The 16,353-nt window shown below is 39.7% G+C and overlaps 2 protein-coding genes and 1 long non-coding RNA gene across 5 annotated transcripts; all 3 read right to left on the bottom strand.

Annotated features, from left to right (window-relative positions):
* Nucleotides 1–182: 182 nt before the first annotated feature.
* LOC128258354 (uncharacterized) lies at nucleotides 183–13,306 on the bottom strand. Its single transcript, XM_052989939.1, has 8 exons — nucleotides 13,033–13,306; nucleotides 11,236–12,348; nucleotides 9,057–9,288; nucleotides 8,158–8,330; nucleotides 6,967–8,092; nucleotides 1,737–2,288; nucleotides 1,450–1,622; nucleotides 183–1,390 (listed from the first exon to the last, which is right to left on the bottom strand). Exons 1-8 carry the CDS (start codon nucleotides 13,189–13,191, stop codon nucleotides 257–259), a joined length of 4,662 nt encoding a protein of 1,553 aa, XP_052845899.1. The 5' UTR covers nucleotides 13,192–13,306; the 3' UTR covers nucleotides 183–256.
* On the bottom strand, nucleotides 6,759–9,374 carry LOC128258478 (solute carrier family 2, facilitated glucose transporter member 7). The gene is made up of 3 exons (XM_052990109.1): nucleotides 9,057–9,374; nucleotides 8,158–8,330; nucleotides 6,759–8,092 (listed from the first exon to the last, which is right to left on the bottom strand). The coding sequence occupies exons 1-3, from the start codon at nucleotides 9,292–9,294 to the stop codon at nucleotides 6,956–6,958; spliced, it is 1,548 nt and encodes a 515-aa protein (XP_052846069.1). The 5' UTR covers nucleotides 9,295–9,374; the 3' UTR covers nucleotides 6,759–6,955.
* Nucleotides 10,163–10,827, bottom strand: LOC128258479 (uncharacterized). Of its 3 annotated transcripts, none has more exons than XR_008267963.1 (3): nucleotides 10,607–10,818; nucleotides 10,369–10,562; nucleotides 10,163–10,306 (listed from the first exon to the last, which is right to left on the bottom strand). It is a non-coding gene; the product is annotated as an uncharacterized LOC128258479 (long non-coding RNA). The 3 variants fall into 3 exon arrangements; XR_008267964.1 differs by having other exon boundaries at nucleotides 10,369–10,479; nucleotides 10,607–10,807; XR_008267962.1 differs by having other exon boundaries at nucleotides 10,369–10,827.
* Nucleotides 13,307–16,353: the final 3,047 nt, after the last annotated feature.

Here is a 16,353-nt window from a genome sequence, read left to right as displayed (position 1 = left end):
CGTTGGCCAACCTTCACCCCCAAACATTTACCACTACTCTCACCATCTTTATGTTTTTGTTAGATGCTCTTTCAATAATTTACCAGTTCCCTTTGTCCAACACCTTAATGGCGATCGTTTTGTTGACAGTCGATAAATGTTATCAACATTCGAAATACGATTGGGAAATACAACGCCTGGAGTGCTTGTGTAGCAGCTATAAATATTTATTTATTATCTCTAGTGACTCATGGGTAAAACGAAAAGGATTTTCAGACTAGAAACCCAAGTTGATAAATCTACTGAACTTGTCCTGGGCTTCTCTCAAAGTCGTCCTTCTGGTCTCTGGCAGGCAGAGAAAGCTGAAGAAAAAGCCGAACATGTACATTCCTCCCATCGCAAAGAAGTATGTGGCACCAACAAGACCACTCCAGGTGACCAGGGTCAGCACTATGAAGACGAGCATCTCGGCGATGAAGGTGAAGGCGATGAAGGGCTGCTTTACTCCCAGGGGATATGCCTCCGAAAGGTACGGCGATGTGGCTGTGAAGGCGATTCCCGCAAAGAGTTCGAAGACCAGCAACATTATGGAGTTGCCCGTTGTATAGTACAAGTTGTACTGCCCTCCAATCACGAAGGCCATCACACTGCAAACAATCAGGCCGAGGAGAGTGAGCTTCTTGCGACCGACTGACTCCATGCAGAAGGTGGCTATGAAGTTGCCCATCCAGCGACAGACGCCGAACCCAATGAGCCAGCCCACATAGCCATTGTCATACTGAATGGCGACAGTGTACACGAGGGTGTAGTATACCAGCTTGCAGATGCTCATGGCATTCAGGCCCCTGAGGAAGGCCAGTCGCACGAAGGTGGGAATGGCCTGTCCGATGGTCTGCCACATCGAAAGATCCTTGTTCTGGGCCAAGTACTTCTTGTGCTCGGCCAGTTGCTCAAATGTCTCGTTGGTCAGAGTGTAGGGCCTCTGCAGTCGCCGCAGGGCATCGATGGCCCCCTGCTCATCATTTTTCTTGGCCAGCATTATCACCGGCGATTCGATGCACAGCAGTGAGCCAATTATCAAGGCCATCAGACCGTAGATAGAGCTCAGCAGCCCCTTCATGTTCTCAGCCGTAAAGGCGTAGATCGATGGGTGGGGGGTCGAAGCATTCCAGGATGTAGTGTAGATGATCTGCAGGAAGATGCCCAGGCCGAAGCACATCTGCTCAATGCTGGCCGCCGTCAGACCCCGCATATAGGACACGGAAACCTCGCCAGTCAGGGCCATAAATGGAGCAAATAGCAGTCCATTGGCTATGCCATCCATATAGGAACCCACTAAAGCGATACTGCCATTGCTTCTCGCGCAGGCTGTCACTATACCACCAATCATCACCATAACTGAACTGAAAATCTGTGAAAAGGGGATCGATTTAGTGCCTTAGTTAATTGTTGTGTATATTTTTTACTTACCAGCACATGCTTTTTGGCCACCATGTTGGTTAGAAAACAACTCAGTAACGCTCCAATGATGCCACCAATAAACCAGGCTATAAAATTGTGATTGCTTGTGCTATAGAAGAGCCATCCATGAAAGCCCATGCTCCACGCAATGTTCATTCCTCCAGAGATAAAGATGAGACTTGCTGCAAAAGGCAAGTCATTTACATGATCATTATAGCTAATATATGTATATATAAGTTGGCTTTGACTCCAGATTGACTTCTATATATTTCCCCGCACTTTGATCTGTGACTCACCTGCGCCAACGGCGTTTGATTGTGGTTTGTTCTTTTGGTTGCGACTGTACCAGCCACTGTTCACCACCACCGAGGTGGTGTGCTGGGGGGGATGTGGCGGTGGGTGTGGTGGCGGTGCTCCGTAGTTTGGTGGTGCACCGTAGTACTGTGGTGGAGGTGTCGGATAGGCCGAAAATCCAGCCTGTGGTTGAGCTGGATTCCAGGAATACCCAGGCTGCGGATATCCAGGCTGAGGATATCCTGGCTGGGGATATCCTGGCTGCGGATATCCTGGCTGGGGATATCCTGGCTGCGGATATCCTGGCTGGGGATATCCTGGCTGCTGATATCCTGGCTGGGGATATCCTGGCTGCTGATATCCTGGCTGGGGATATCCTGGCTGCGACGGTGCAGTTGCAAAGCCAGTGGCGGCTGGGTACGTTTCTGGTTGTGCTTCGTTCTTCATTTCGTTCGATTTTTCTTTTTTTAGGGAGCAACCGTCCCTGCGAGTGGGTAATTCGGTACTGATTGACGGAAAGACCGAGCGTATTATTTTAACCATTTGGCATGGGACTGAAATGATTATTGAGTGGGGCCAAGGCAACACGTTATTGATAAGCTGCTAATGGCGAGCGATAATAGCAAAGAATCTAATCGAAACATTTTTACGAACTGTAAAAACCCCCAAAAGGGGCCTCCCACGGATTATATCACTTTTATGCCGCAATAAATTGGATTACTTCGGATAATGTATGCTTTTAAGTACCTTGGACTTATTTCTAATTTATAATTCATCAAAAATGTTTTTATTTAATCAGTTAAATATTGTTTTTTATAATCTTAAGGACAAATCTAAAAACAATTGTTTTTATATTTCCAAAAAATATTTTAACACGATTTAAGACCACCAAATTATATTGTTGTTGCTTTCAATTACTATTTCTTAATGAAAAAAATCGGCTTACAAAATTTAGTATGAAATTGTTTATTGCTTATTTAATGATAATGTTTTGGAAAAAAAAACTAAAACCGAAATGTGTAATTGGCTGTGTGGTGCGATCATAATTTAAAAATTTATATTAAACATGAAAAAAATAATATAATGGATAATTTAATTTGACATTTTTTAATGGGAATTTCATTATTAACTGATAGGAATCTAAAATAACAAGAAAGGAAGCAAACTTCGGCAAGCCAAAGTTCATATACCCTTGCAGCTATTGCAAAAATTAAATAATAATAATAATAAAACATTAAAATTATGATTGACTTGCGTGTATGTTTACATTGAAGCTATTTGAAGCTTATTTGATAGTTCGTATGGTAGCTATATGATATCATTTTCCGATTTTAATAAATTAAAAGCGTAATTCTGAACTGTAAAATTATTAATTATTCATAAAGAATTTCTAAAAAAAATTACAAAATAAAAAAAGTTAAATTTCAAAAAGTTTTTTTTTTAATAGTTTTTATTGTTCCCAGGGGAGCTTTAATTTTAGTCGTCCGATTTTGATGAAATTTAAACCGTAATTCTGAAAAATTGAACCATTACTATATGTCGAAGAAATAAAAAAAAAAATTTTTAAACAGCAAAGTTATATTTTTTTCATTTATTTTTCCGATTGTTCCTATGGGCATTTAATTAAGGAGTTATGTCGTAAATATGTCAACCCAAACTTTCAAAACAGAATTTAAATGCAAATTTTTAGACGATAAAGCCACAAGACTTTGAAGATATACAACTTTGAAATCGGATGCGTGAAATAAATGTTATGGATTTAGAACTGCAAGTTTTTGGTCACTTTTCTGCAAAGACGATTTTGTTGGATATTTAGAAAGAGGTTACATCATAAAAATGACAAAAAATCGACCCGAAATCCCAAACCAATTTTTAAACGCAGAGTTTTAGAGTATGAAGCACCAATACATTAAAGATATGCCATTTTGAAATCGGATGTTTGCAAGAAAAGTTATGGAATTAAAACTGTAGGTTTTTAGTACCTTTATTAAAATGATTTTTTTTCGGAATTTAATGTTGTTAAAATTTCAACCCAAACTTTCAAAACAGAATTTATATGCTAATTTTTAGAGGACTAAGCCACAAGACTTTGAAGATATACAACTTTGAAATCGGATGCGTGAAATAAAAGTTATGGATTTAGAACTGCAGGTTTTTTGTCACTTTTCTGCAAAGACGATCTTTTCGGATATTTAAAAAGGGGTTACATCATAAAAATGACAAAAATCGACCCGAAATCCCAAACCAATTTTTAAACGCAGAGTTTTAGAGTATGAAGCAAAAATACATTAAAGATATGCCATTTTGAAATCGGATGTTTGCAAGAAAAGTTATGGAATTAAAACTGTAGGTTTTTGGTACCTTTATTAAAATGATTTTTTTTCGGAATTTAATGTCGTTAATATATCAACCCAAACTTTCAAAACAGACTTTATATGCAAATTTTTAGACGATAAAGCCACAAGACTTTGAAGATATACAACTTTGAAATCGGATGCGTGAAATAAATGTTATGGATTTGGAACTGCAAGTTTTTGGTCACTTTTCTGCAAAGACGATTTTGTCGGATATTTAGAAAGAGGTTACATCATAAAAATGACAAAAAATCGACCCGAAATCCCAAACCAATTTTTAAACGCAGAGTTTTAGAGTATGAAGCACCAATACATTAAAGATATGCCATTTTGAAATCGGATGTTTGCAAGAAAAGTTATGGAATTAAAACTGTAGGTTTTTAGTACCTTTATTAAAATGATTTTTTTTCGGAATTTAATGTTGTTAAAATTTCAACCCAAACTTTCAAAACAGAATTTATATGCTAATTTTTAGAGGACTAAGCCACAAGACTTTGAAGATATACAACTTTGAAATCGGATGCGTGAAATAAAAGTTATGGATTTAGAACTGCAGGTTTTTGGGCACTTTTCTGCAAAGACGATTTTTTCGTATATTTAGAAAGGGGTTACATCATAAAAATGACAAAAAATCGACCCGAAATTACAAACAAATTTTTAAACGCAGAGTTTTAGAGACTGAAGCCCCAATACATTAATGATATGCCATTTTGAAATCGGATTTTTGTAAGAAAAGTTATGGAATTAAAACTGAGGGTATGTGGTACCTTTTTTAAAATGATTTTTTTTCGGAATTTAATTAAGGAGTTATGTCGTAAAAATACCAACCCAAACTTTCAAAAAAAAATTTAAATGCAAATTTTTAGAGGATTAAGCAACAAGACTTTGAAGATATACAACTTTGAAATCGGATGCGTGAAATAATATGTTATGGATTTCGAACTGCAGGTTTTTGGTCACTTTTCTGCAAAGACGATTTTTTCGGATTATAAAAATGACAAAAAATCGACCCCAAATTACAAACCAATTTTTAAACGCAGAGTTTTAGAGACTGAAGCCCCAATACTATAAAGATATGCCATTTTGAAATCGGATGTTTGCAAGAAAAGTTATGGAATTAAAACTGGAGGTTTTTGGTACCTTTATTAAAATGATTTTTTTTCGGAATTTAATGTCGTTAATATATCAACCCAAACTTTCAAAACAGAATTTATATGCAAATTTTTAGACGATAAAGCCACAAGACTTTGAAGATATACAACTTTGAAATCGGATGCGTGAAATAAAAGTTATAGATTTAGAACTGCAGGTTTTTGGGCAATTTCTGCAAAGACGATTTTTTCGGATAATTAGAAAGGGGTTACATCATAAAAATGACAAAAAATCGACCAGAAATTACAAACAAATTTTTAAATGCAGAGTTTTAGAGACTGAAGCCCCAATACATTAATGATATGCCATTTTGAAATCGGATATTTGTAAGAAAAGTTATGGAATTAAAACTGAGGGTGTTTAGTACATTTTTTAAATTGATTTTTTTTCGGAATTTAATTAAGGAGCTATGTCGTAAAAATACCAACCCAAACTTGCAAAACAAAATTTAAATGCAAATTTTTAGAGGATTAAGCAACAAGGCATTGAAGATATACAAAATTGAAATCGGATGCGTGAAATTAATGTTATGGATTTAGAACTGCAGGTTTTTGGTCACTTTTCTGCAAAGACGATTTTTTCGGATATTTAGAAAGGGGTTACATCATAAAAATGACAAAAAATCGACCCGAAATTACAAATTTAGAGACTGAAGCCCCAATACTATAAAGATATGCCATTTTGAAATCGGATATTTGTAAGAAAAGTTATGGAATTAAGACTGAAGGTTTTTGGTAGTTTTTTATACCCTTGCAGAGGGTATTATAATTTCAGTCAGAAGCTTGCAGCGCAGTGAAGGAGACATTTCCGACCCTATAAAGAATATATATATTTTTGATCAGCATCATGTCAGGAGAGTCGTTCTAGCCATGTCCGTATGTCCGTCCGTTTCCACGCAAACTAGTCTCTCATCTTTAAAAATATCTTCATGAAACTTTCCCAAAAGTTGTCTTTCTATTGCAGGTAGTACATAAGTCGGAACGAGCCAGATCGGACGACTATAGCATAGGAACATTCGGAAAAAAAATGAAAAAATTATTATAAGTCTATAATTTCATCAAAAACATAAAAACATTAAAGCTCCCATGGCAATAACTGCTAGGGTATATGAACTTCGGGTTTCCGAAGTTTTCTTCCTTTCTTGTTTTATTATCTCATGGTAGGTAGTATTCAGATAATGCCTTTATTTATGACTGCAATAATTCATTATTACTTAACTGGAAAAAAATGGAAAGCAACTAGTATAGTTAACTAATTCTTAAAATAGCTGAAGACTGCAGTACAGAAGTTTTGAATAGATCGCTTTCACAGAACACAATAAAAAAGTCACTTAAAGTGGGTCTAAAAGGCCCTAAAAGTTTGAAAACTGTAAGTGCTTTTCATTTAATGTGAAAAGTAACTATGAACAGAATTTTCCACTTATTTTTCCTTAAAACGATATATATAAAAGCAAAAGGATCACCAGAGTTTTTCCTTACAAATGTAACGACACATTCGTAAATAACTACAATATATGTCTGGACTTATATGGTATTTCATATAGATCTCCCTTCCTTAATACAAGAGTGTTTTCCCGTTGGGACTTCCCCCACAACAAGTATTGTCCATTAAAAAAGAATTCGTTTTGTGATGAAATTTAAGACTCTATTGAGCACTGTAAATGTGTTAAGTTTCGTTTGTACAATTTAATTTGGTATAAGTGGAAGAGTCTTTGATTAATTGAAACGCAGGTTGACGAAACTGCTGAACCGCTGCTGGGCGCCTCGCAAGGTCAGCATTTTAGTTTCGGGCAGTGTCATGATGCCCAGCAAGAAGCCAGTCAGGTACATGCCGCCCATGACATAGAAGTAGTTGTATCCCTGCATTAGGTTGAAGTCGCACACGCTGATGATGAGGAAGACGAACATCTCGGTGACGAAGGTGAAGGCGATGAAGTGCTGCTTGACGCCCAGGGGATAGGCCTCCGAGAGGTAGGCTGAGGTGGCCGTGGAGGCCATTCCCGCGAAGAACTGGAACACCATCAGCAGGATGGTCACATTGCTCAGCAGGGTGTACAAATCGTACTGTGAGCCCAGGGCAAAGGACATTCCACAGCAGAGGAGCAGGCCAAACACAGTGGGATTCTTGCGGCCCAGGGACTCCATAAAGCAGGAGGGGATGAAAGTGCCCAGCCAGCGGCAGAGGGCGAATCCTATGTACCAACCCTGCGCACTTGCAAGTCCATACGACGCGTAGATGGACAGGGCCAAGGCGATGATCACATGGCTGGACAGGCTCATCGCATTCAGGACTCGCAGATAGGCGAGCCGGATGAAGGTGGGCAGGGCCTGGGAAATGGACTGACCCAACGACATGTCCTTGTTTTGGGCCAAGTAGCGCTTGTGCTCCGCCAGCTGATCGTAGGTTTCCTCGCTCAGCACGGAGGGTTTCTGCAGTCGACGCAGTGCGTCAATGGCGCCCTGCTCGTCGTTATTGACCAGCATCAGCACCGGCGACTCAATGGTCATGAACCAGCCCAAAATCAGGGCCATAAATCCGTATATGGCGCTCAGCACTCCCTTCATGTTCTCGGCGGTGAAATCCTTGTACGATGTGTACGTGGAATAGGTCCAGGAGCTGACGTACACGATCTGCAGCAGGATGCCGGTGCCAAAGCACAGCTGCTCCAAGCTGGCGCTGACCTTACCCCGCATATAGGGCACAGCGATCTCTCCAGCCAGGGCCACAAAAGGAGCAAAAATCAGACCGTTGGCCAGGCCATCCAAATAGCAAGCGGCAACGGTGGCAGGTCCATTATTGTGGCTGCAGGCAATGATCAATCCACCCACGGCGACCAGGACGGAGGCAAATAGCTGGGGGCAGACAAATGCCAGTGTCATTCAAGGTATTCATTTAACTAAAGTTATCATTCGCTTACCAGGACAAACTTCTTGGCCACCTTGTTGGCCAGAGCGCAGCTTATCAGCGCTCCAATAATGGCCGCAATGAACCAGGCTATGTAGTTGTGCTTGGTGGAATAGTAGGCGATGGGTCCTCGGAAGCCAACAGCCCACGCTATGTTCATACCTCCCGAGATGAAGATGATACCAGCTGAAAGCGGAGAAAATAGGGTTTGATTTAGTACTTTAATTAACATGGGAACGGGATTAAAAAAAGTGTATATTAAGAAAACAAACTTTCCTAAAAATTGCACACGAAATTGTTTTTATGCAATTGTGCTTGGTCTTTTGATAATTTTTTTAAAGTATAATATATAACGTCCTTTTTTGCTTAACTGTTTGATTAATGTGCATAAACACGTCTAAAATTGAGGAGTTCAAGTACACTAGAACTGAGATGTTTTTATTGTTAACTGCTTTATTGGCATTTCATATAAAAAAACTTAAGAAAACAATATTTTTTTAATTACTTTTTAATTATTATTTTTTAAATTTAATCTAAAATATAAATGAGTGGGTTTTTTTTATTTTTTAACTGCTCTACGTTCATACGTTCATATATGAACATCGAAATAAAAAGGCACTTACTTCTTTTTACATTTATAAGTTCATATAAAGCCCCTAGCAAAAGTATAAAGTTTCTTTTAAAAATTTGAAACCAAAAATCAAAAAACATAATCTAAAAAAAATCGTCTGAGTAAGACTCCACTTTATGTAGAATCTATTTCCAATATATTACGTCACTGTTGATAATCTACTTTGTTACCAAGAACAGTCAGCACTCTGTGAAGACCAGATAAGATTATCGTCATGGCCAAGCCTTCGGCTGGTGAAGTTTATGGATTTATGAATTTGTGGATTCCGAAATTAAACTAACCTGAGCCCACGGCATTCGATTGGGGCTTGTTCTTTTGGTTGCGCTTGAAACATCCTTCGCGTGGGCGATCCACCCTGGTGGGATGGTTCAGATTCGGCTCAGGTGGTGGTGGCGGAGGACCTCCGTAGGTGTCTGCTGGTGTGTAATCCGGCTGAGGATATCCTGACTGGGGATATCCTGGCTGTGGTGGTGCCGAAACAAAGCCCATCGGCGGTGGTGCAAACTTGTCGTTCTGCATGGTCGATCGCGATTTATTTCTCTCCACACGGAGGCAACCTGCTCCGTTTGAGGTCGATTCGAAACTGGCCAAAACGTCGATGGCCAGTGATTTTTATGTCTAACGAGATCGGGTCTGGCACAACTGATAATCGGGGGCGTTGCCTACGTTGATTAGAGCAATTGTTGGGAAACGCTTGATAACGATAAGGACTTTTATCGCAATGTTTGTTAACAATATTAACAGTATGTGGTATATACAAGCCTCTTCAGATGATGACTATTTAGATTTGGATGTGTCAGGTGTAGGAAACTCAACGAAATAAGTGGGCCGGAATATGGTTTTTCCCCGACTTTTTGTGCATGAACAGTCATATCATCTCACCAAAGTCCACAATAAAATCTGAATCACCCATTTAAGGAAATCGCCATATAAACGATTATTAGGGCAATTTTTGTTAGTTCTTTTATAATCAACCCCTACACAACTCCCAAACTGTAATGGTAAATAAAGAAAATATCATAATCTTCTTTTAGTATGCAAAATTTTAAGGAGCTTTGCGAAGTTCAATATCAAAACTGAATCAAAAAATAGGCAGATAATCGATTTCCGTTTAATTCTTGGAATTATGTGAATGGTAGTATTATTAGTACAGCCCTTATGATTCACATTATTAATAAATCATTTATGATTGATTATTGAAAATATTTTAGTAAAGTACGATTCATTTGAGTACTTTTTTAAAGCGCCCTTAAATCCCTAAATTTATCAAGAACTCTCTCAAAGAAAAGCATAGGTAAATTTCTAGATTTTATCAAAAACTCTCTTAAAGAAAAGCATAGGTTAATTTCTAGGTTTTATCAAGAACTCTCTCAAAGAAAAGCAAAGGTAAATTTCTAGATTTTATTTGCTTAGCAATTTATTTATTATTGTTGTGTTTTCGGTTACGTCCTCTGTACAAATTAGCACGACCGGTGTTTTTAAAGCAGGCCATTAACAAGTTTCCAATCGTCACCAGAATGGAACAAAGTTGCTGGAAAGAGGAATTTATGGTTTAAGTTAAGGATAATTACATTGTCCTGTTTATTTGCCTACCAGGATTTGTTTCCTAGCTTTCTTGTTTCTGATGAAGAAGTCAAAAACAGTTCCAATAATTCCGACAAGTAGCAAGGCAACATAATTCCATTTGCTATTTGAGTTTTCGAGCTGTTAAAATGGAGGTTCCTTGTCAGAGTGATTTCCCAAGCAGTTGATGAAATGTTCCAGAAATTTTCCTCGTTTCGACCAGGCTAGATAAGATTAGCTCTGCATTATTGTGCCGAAAATTACCCACCTGAATCCCATGCGTTGGGCTTTAATTTGTGTCCCTTCTTGGAACTGTGGCTGTCATTCCAGTTTGGCTTGTTGTGGTTCATTCGACTCATAATATCTTCATTGGGCTAGCCTTCGCTGACGGTGGTAAATATTAAACTAACCAAACTAGCTGATGTTTAAATAGTTTGCGCCACCGTTGCTGATATTGTTTATAGCAACCATTAGGTTGTTTATGGCCAGTTTTTGTTCACTATCAATGAATCACTTTAGAAGGAGAGTAACAGACATATGCTACCGATTATTTATTTAGCTAAAGAAGTGTACTGTATTTTCAATATTTCGAATGTATCGGATGGCTTTAATATAGTTATTCTTAAATTTAAAATGAATTTATATTTAAAATGAAGTAAAATATATCCCTGGGTATTTTCCAGCCTCGACTAAGAACTACATTGGCTTTGCCTTATCTTTTGCGATCGATACGGTTGTCAATCCATACAATAAGGGGATTACCCCTTATTTGACACGAATTTACCACCAGTTGGAAATGGCAAAGTATTCACTCAATAATCTTCACTCAATAATCACTCAATAAACTTGTTGTTTTAAACATATTTTGATTACCCCCCTTCTATAAACTTAAAAATCTTTGTTGAACCACTTGGAAAATTTAAGCTGTGCCTCTGCCAAAGTTATAAGTCTAGTCTCCGGCAGACAAAAGATTCCCAGAAGGAAGAAAACCATGGAAAGTGAGCCGAGTACATGAAAGTACGCCGTAATTCCAGCTATTGAAGGTGGAAAGCTGCACAGAAGCAGTCGTGTTACTAACTCTAGTATGTAAACCACAGCCACCAAGTGTGGTTTTATTCCCAGGGGAAATGCTTCCGTGAGGTAAACTGCCGAGGCACACTGTCCCAATCCCGCGAAGAATTGCAAACTGAAGAGCATCACCAGTGCGGTGATCATGTGAGGCGTTCTGCCAAACAAGTTGGCAAACGCAATGGCAAAGGCTCCGGTGGAAAAGGTGCCGAAGAGAGTGGGTTTCTTGCGACCAGTGGTGTCCATCGGCAGCACCACAAAAAAGCAGCCGCACCACCGCAGCACTCCGAAAACCACATAGGGCCAGGCAGGAAAGCAGCTCACCAACTGGCTGGCCGTTTCGTACAGAGCACAGCAGATGATGTAGTTCAGGCACAGGACTCCCAACAATCGAAGGACCAGGAGCTTAAGTAGCGGTGGAAGTCCCTTCTGTAGACTCAACCACACACACAACTCCCGATTCTCAGCCACATACAGTTTGTGTTCGTCCAGTCTCAGGAGTGTTTCACTAGTCACCATATAGGGTCGTTGCAGGTGTCTCAAAGCAGACACCGCCCTTTGTTCGTTGGACCGCATTAGCAGGTGCACCGGTGACTCCACACAGAGGGTTAGGGCTAGTGCCAAGGCTATCACTCCGTAGATAATGGAGAGAACCCCATGCACCTGGTCCGCAACAATGATCACGTTCCAGTCCGCCTGCCAAACGGCCGTGTAGATCAGCTGCATCAGGATGCCAGTGCTCGAGCTGAGTTGTTCCACCGTGGATGCCAGAAGACCTCGGATCTCGCTCACCGCAATCTCACCCACTGTACTCAGGGCAGGCACGAAAACCAGCCCATTGGCCAACCCATCCAGATATCGGGCGGCTATAATGGCTCCAGGACTCTCCGGACAAGCCAGGAATAATATTCCGGATGTGATCACCAAGCACGAGCCAAGTATCTGCAATAGAATCAGATTATGACACTACATTTAACTTTGTAGATTATTTCGTTTATACATTATATTTACTAAAATCACGGATGCACAAATCTAAATCGACAAAATCCTTCAGATTCAGCACTCCAAATGTTGTGTATGTAACCATTTTATACACTTTTATCAACTATTTTATTTTTTATCTCCTCAAGTAATAACTTTAACAGAACTTTAAGACATTTAAAGATTTGTTCGAAAAACTTACTTCTTCAACTTTTTGTAATAAACTCAAGGTTAGTGGCCAACTGATCTTTAAATAACCATATATTCTTTTTAATTTTCCCTTATACAGGGGTGGTTAAAAGTATTTACACAATTTATAAGCAGAGTTTAATTTAATTAGTAAAAATACTTTTGACTACCCCTGTGTGACTAATTGGAAGTTACATGTACTGAGATTTAAAAAGATTTATACAATTTTAAATGGTTTTTATATTTTTTGTACTTGTTTTAGATATTTTACATTTTTTATTTTATGACCTCTCCCCTATAATAATTTTTTTAATGAGCAGTTTAAGTACTTTGTAATTTGTATGTGCACTTTTTTATACACTATTTTGATTGGCTTATTACATAATATAATTACACTTATTTTGAAGCACTTGCCCTCATCAACTTTTAAGCACTGACTATTTTCTAACTACTCACGTAGATGGGTTGCTGTGGCAGTCGGTGGGTGTAAAAAGCGGCAAAAAGGGCTCCCAATATGGCAGTTGCGTACCAGGCGATTTGCATGTGCACTGTGAGCAGGAGCTGATCCCGATGGGCGGAGTGAACTGCGAAGCCTGCTCCCCAGGCCAAGCTCATTCCGCCCGAGATGAGGACGAAGGAGGCGGATCCCAAAGCAGTCCATTGCGAGTGATTCTTGTGGCCCAAACGGAGGAAGGTGGCCTTTGGGGGAATGGCAAGCGAATCCTGAGGCGGCGGCTCACGCTTCTTGGCCGACATTTGCGATCCGTTTACGAGGCGGCCGCACTATCCACTCCTATTTATAAGGGGTCGTGTATGGGATCGTTTATCAGCTTATCTCGCCTCATATCCATAACCATACCCGCGACCATAAAATCATCGACAGTAGCACCCATCAATCGAAACAGCGAAAATCAATATGCTCACTCCCCGCAGCGAAGTGAGGAGTTTTAATTAACAGAAATTCGGGTGAAATAAATCATATTCGGGGGTGTTATCGTTAGCTAATCAAAGTTTTGGATAGTGGTAAATAATTGGGTCTCAGCTTACTTAACTGCGATATAGTTATGCCATCTTGTAGAATAGCAGCATGGTGTCGAATTTAATTGGATGTTATAACAAGAAAGAAGGTTTCATTATATTTAATACAAAATATGTAATTAATTGCTTTTACCGACTGCTTCATCACAAAGTGATATGGATATAATTACTATTTATTAAAGGTATGTAATTAAATGGCATTATTTTGTTGGTTTTAATTTAATTTACACAAATCATAGAAGATTAGTGGGCTTACAAAGAACAATTAAAGAATTTAGAATAAAAGCTTAATAATATAACAATAAATTTAAGAAATTAATATTTGGCATTTTTAGTTATTTAAAGCAATCTCAGCTGTAGTTGATATTAAATTTAAATTTTAAACCAATTCAATCTTCAGTTCCTATTTTAGATTACATCTGATGCGGATATTTGCATCAATTTTCGGGAACAGTTTGTGGCTGTGCGAAAATTTCTGCCGACTGGCAAGAAAATGGGGGAAAACTCAGACCACTTTCGGCCCGTCTGCCACTGCATTGCGGCAGGCATATTAACTCCGGCTGGTAGATTAAACACGGCCACGAGCATTGGCAATATCATTGCATTTGCCGCCTGGTTTATGGGCTGCATTACTGTTTGCGACTGGAGCACCGGACTCCTGCGTATGCCCAAAAATGCCGGCAACAAACACTCAGACAAACACACACACATCTACATAGGAAAAGTGGAAAATGGCGCAGAAACTTTTATCGCAGGTGCTTTTCCCGGCATTTCCCTGCGATTCCAGCGATTTCCTGGCCAAGAAGTCAGAGGATAGTTTCCAAACAGAACTTGCCACCAAGTTGGCGATAGTGTTTGACTATGTGAGCACAACCAAAGGCCTTGCGACACCTTTTGCCCGGCGTTAAATAAATTTAATTTTATCGCTACATAAATACAGGCTCAGGGAAAAGAAAACGGATTGGAGTCCTGGGAGTTTCTGTTGGAGTTGTCTCGGCCCAATCCAAGTTGCCAAGTTGACACTTCCGGCCGGCTGCAGACCATAAATTCCCAGAGCAGCCTTTAAAGTATTATATTTCCTATCCCACCCACATATTAATTAGAGCACGCCACTTCACCGATCGTTTGAATGGCGCAACTCTTTTATGGCCACTCGAGCGAAAATATAAATAAATGTTATATTGATCTGTTGCCATTTTATGACCCAACACAAAATGGGCAATTTTCCATTTTTTTTCGACGCTTCTTCAAAGATTTACGAGTTTTGGGCGGAAAAAAGAGCAAATGCCAAAAGAGGAAATGGAAACGAAAATTGTATAACATAAACTTGGCTAGAAACAAAAGCCAAGTGGGTTCGCCTTGTGCACAACATTTTCTCTCAACAAAATAAAGAGTAAAAGAGCTCTGTGCTTGTGTATGTGTGTGTGTGTGTGGCAAGGAAATTTGCGGCGGCTGATGCTCGTCATATTGCGCATACGCCGCGTGTGCATACGTAATTTAAAATGCATATTATGACAGCCTTGTGATGCGATGACTGCAGAGGCTATACACATGAGCCGGCCCCAAGACAAAGCCCTTTCAATTGGGCTAAAGTTAAGGACGAGAAAAACTGCAGCCAAGGACAAGGCCCCACCTGTTTGCCTAAGGGTTTTCACTCAACTTTAAGCCAAAACTTTTCGGTCAACACTGCTGTGGAAACTTTGAATTTGGCCCATCGATGTTCGTGTCCGCTGAATGGCACACCCTGAACTGCCATAAACAATAAATCCCAAGTTAATGTACCGAAATAATAGAGTTTTTCTTGCTGCATGTTTACCCAACTTGTAGTTTATTCCGTTGTGTTTGCTTACTGCTTCACGATTTACTGACGGCCTCTCGGAAATTATGTTTATGCAAATTTCAATAAAATGTCAAGGAAGACGGGCCAGGGCACAAATTAATTTATCAGTGCGTGCGGGGATGAGTCACAAATCCTGATTAACTTCTGGGCCAAATAAAGAAGACAACAAATGTGCACTTTAGCCGGAGCCAGAAAGACAAAACAATTGCTGTGGCGCACACACGCTCTTATATTAATATATGGTGTATGCTGTATGGTGTATATCCCGGCGAGTCCTTGTGTCGGTTAATGCAAGCCAATAAATTTCGGCGACATTTGTACCTTTTGTTGAGGGGCGGCAGGCGGCAGGATGCGGAGAAGTGGGGCGTGGCATACTGCCATTGTTAACACGAGGCGGAGGCGTCACAAATTCCCAGCTTTTTTTCGCTTTGTCCTTTCCTTGCGAAACGTCGGCCGTCACGAGTCTGCCAAAGATGCCTGAAAAATGGCTACAATTCATTCGCAACAGCAGCTGGAGCTGGGGCTGGGAGAGCGCGGAAAAATCCCTTCAAGCTACAGCTCCTTCCGGCAGGACCTCCGAAATTTAGTTGTTGGATCGCTCCGTTCAAGCAAGTGATTTGTTTTGCTTCGTTTGGCAACAAATCAGAAGATAAACGACATCGATTGCGACCAACGACATGGCTGCCGGGCCCAAAAAGGATTCGCCTGCCGCAAATTATGAGTCCAGCCGGACTTTATTTATATATAGACAGCGTTTTATGTACCTGTAAATACGAATATAAACGGAACTGAACCAAACGAAACATTGTTTGCAATTAAAATTGCATTATGTGTGTGAGCGAGCAGAGGCAAATAGTTTTGGCAATTTATTTTTTGGTAAAATGTGCTTTTTGTTGCCC

This window comes from Drosophila gunungcola (assembly GCF_025200985.1).
Source record: "Drosophila gunungcola strain Sukarami chromosome 3L unlocalized genomic scaffold, Dgunungcola_SK_2 000003F, whole genome shotgun sequence".
Classification (NCBI taxonomy): Eukaryota; Metazoa; Arthropoda; class Insecta; order Diptera; family Drosophilidae; genus Drosophila; species Drosophila gunungcola.
This window is presented reverse-complemented; position numbering and strand designations above follow the sequence as displayed.

What these genes read in the sequence shown, in the direction of transcription:
- LOC128258478 (XM_052990109.1), bottom strand. Translation starts at nt 9,294, where the DNA reads ATGCAGAACGACAAGTTTGCACCACCGCCGATGGGCTTTGTTTCGGCA. An exon ending in ATCGAATGCCGTGGGCTCAG is followed by an intron (nt 8,331 to 9,056) that starts GTTAGTTTAATT and finishes CTCCGCTTTCAG; the next exon opens with CTGGTATCATCTTCATCTCG. An exon ending in TGGCCAAGAAGTTTGTCCTG is followed by an intron (nt 8,093 to 8,157) that starts GTAAGCGAATGA and finishes GTCTGCCCCCAG; the next exon opens with CTATTTGCCTCCGTCCTGGT.
- LOC128258354 (XM_052989939.1), bottom strand. Translation starts at nt 13,191, where the DNA reads ATGAGCTTGGCCTGGGGAGCAGGCTTCGCAGTTCACTCCGCCCATCGG. An exon ending in TGCCACAGCAACCCATCTAC is followed by an intron (nt 12,349 to 13,032) that starts GTGAGTAGTTAG and finishes ATTCTATTGCAG; the next exon opens with ATACTTGGCTCGTGCTTGGT. An exon ending in TGGCCAAGAAGTTTGTCCTG is followed by an intron (nt 8,093 to 8,157) that starts GTAAGCGAATGA and finishes GTCTGCCCCCAG; the next exon opens with CTATTTGCCTCCGTCCTGGT.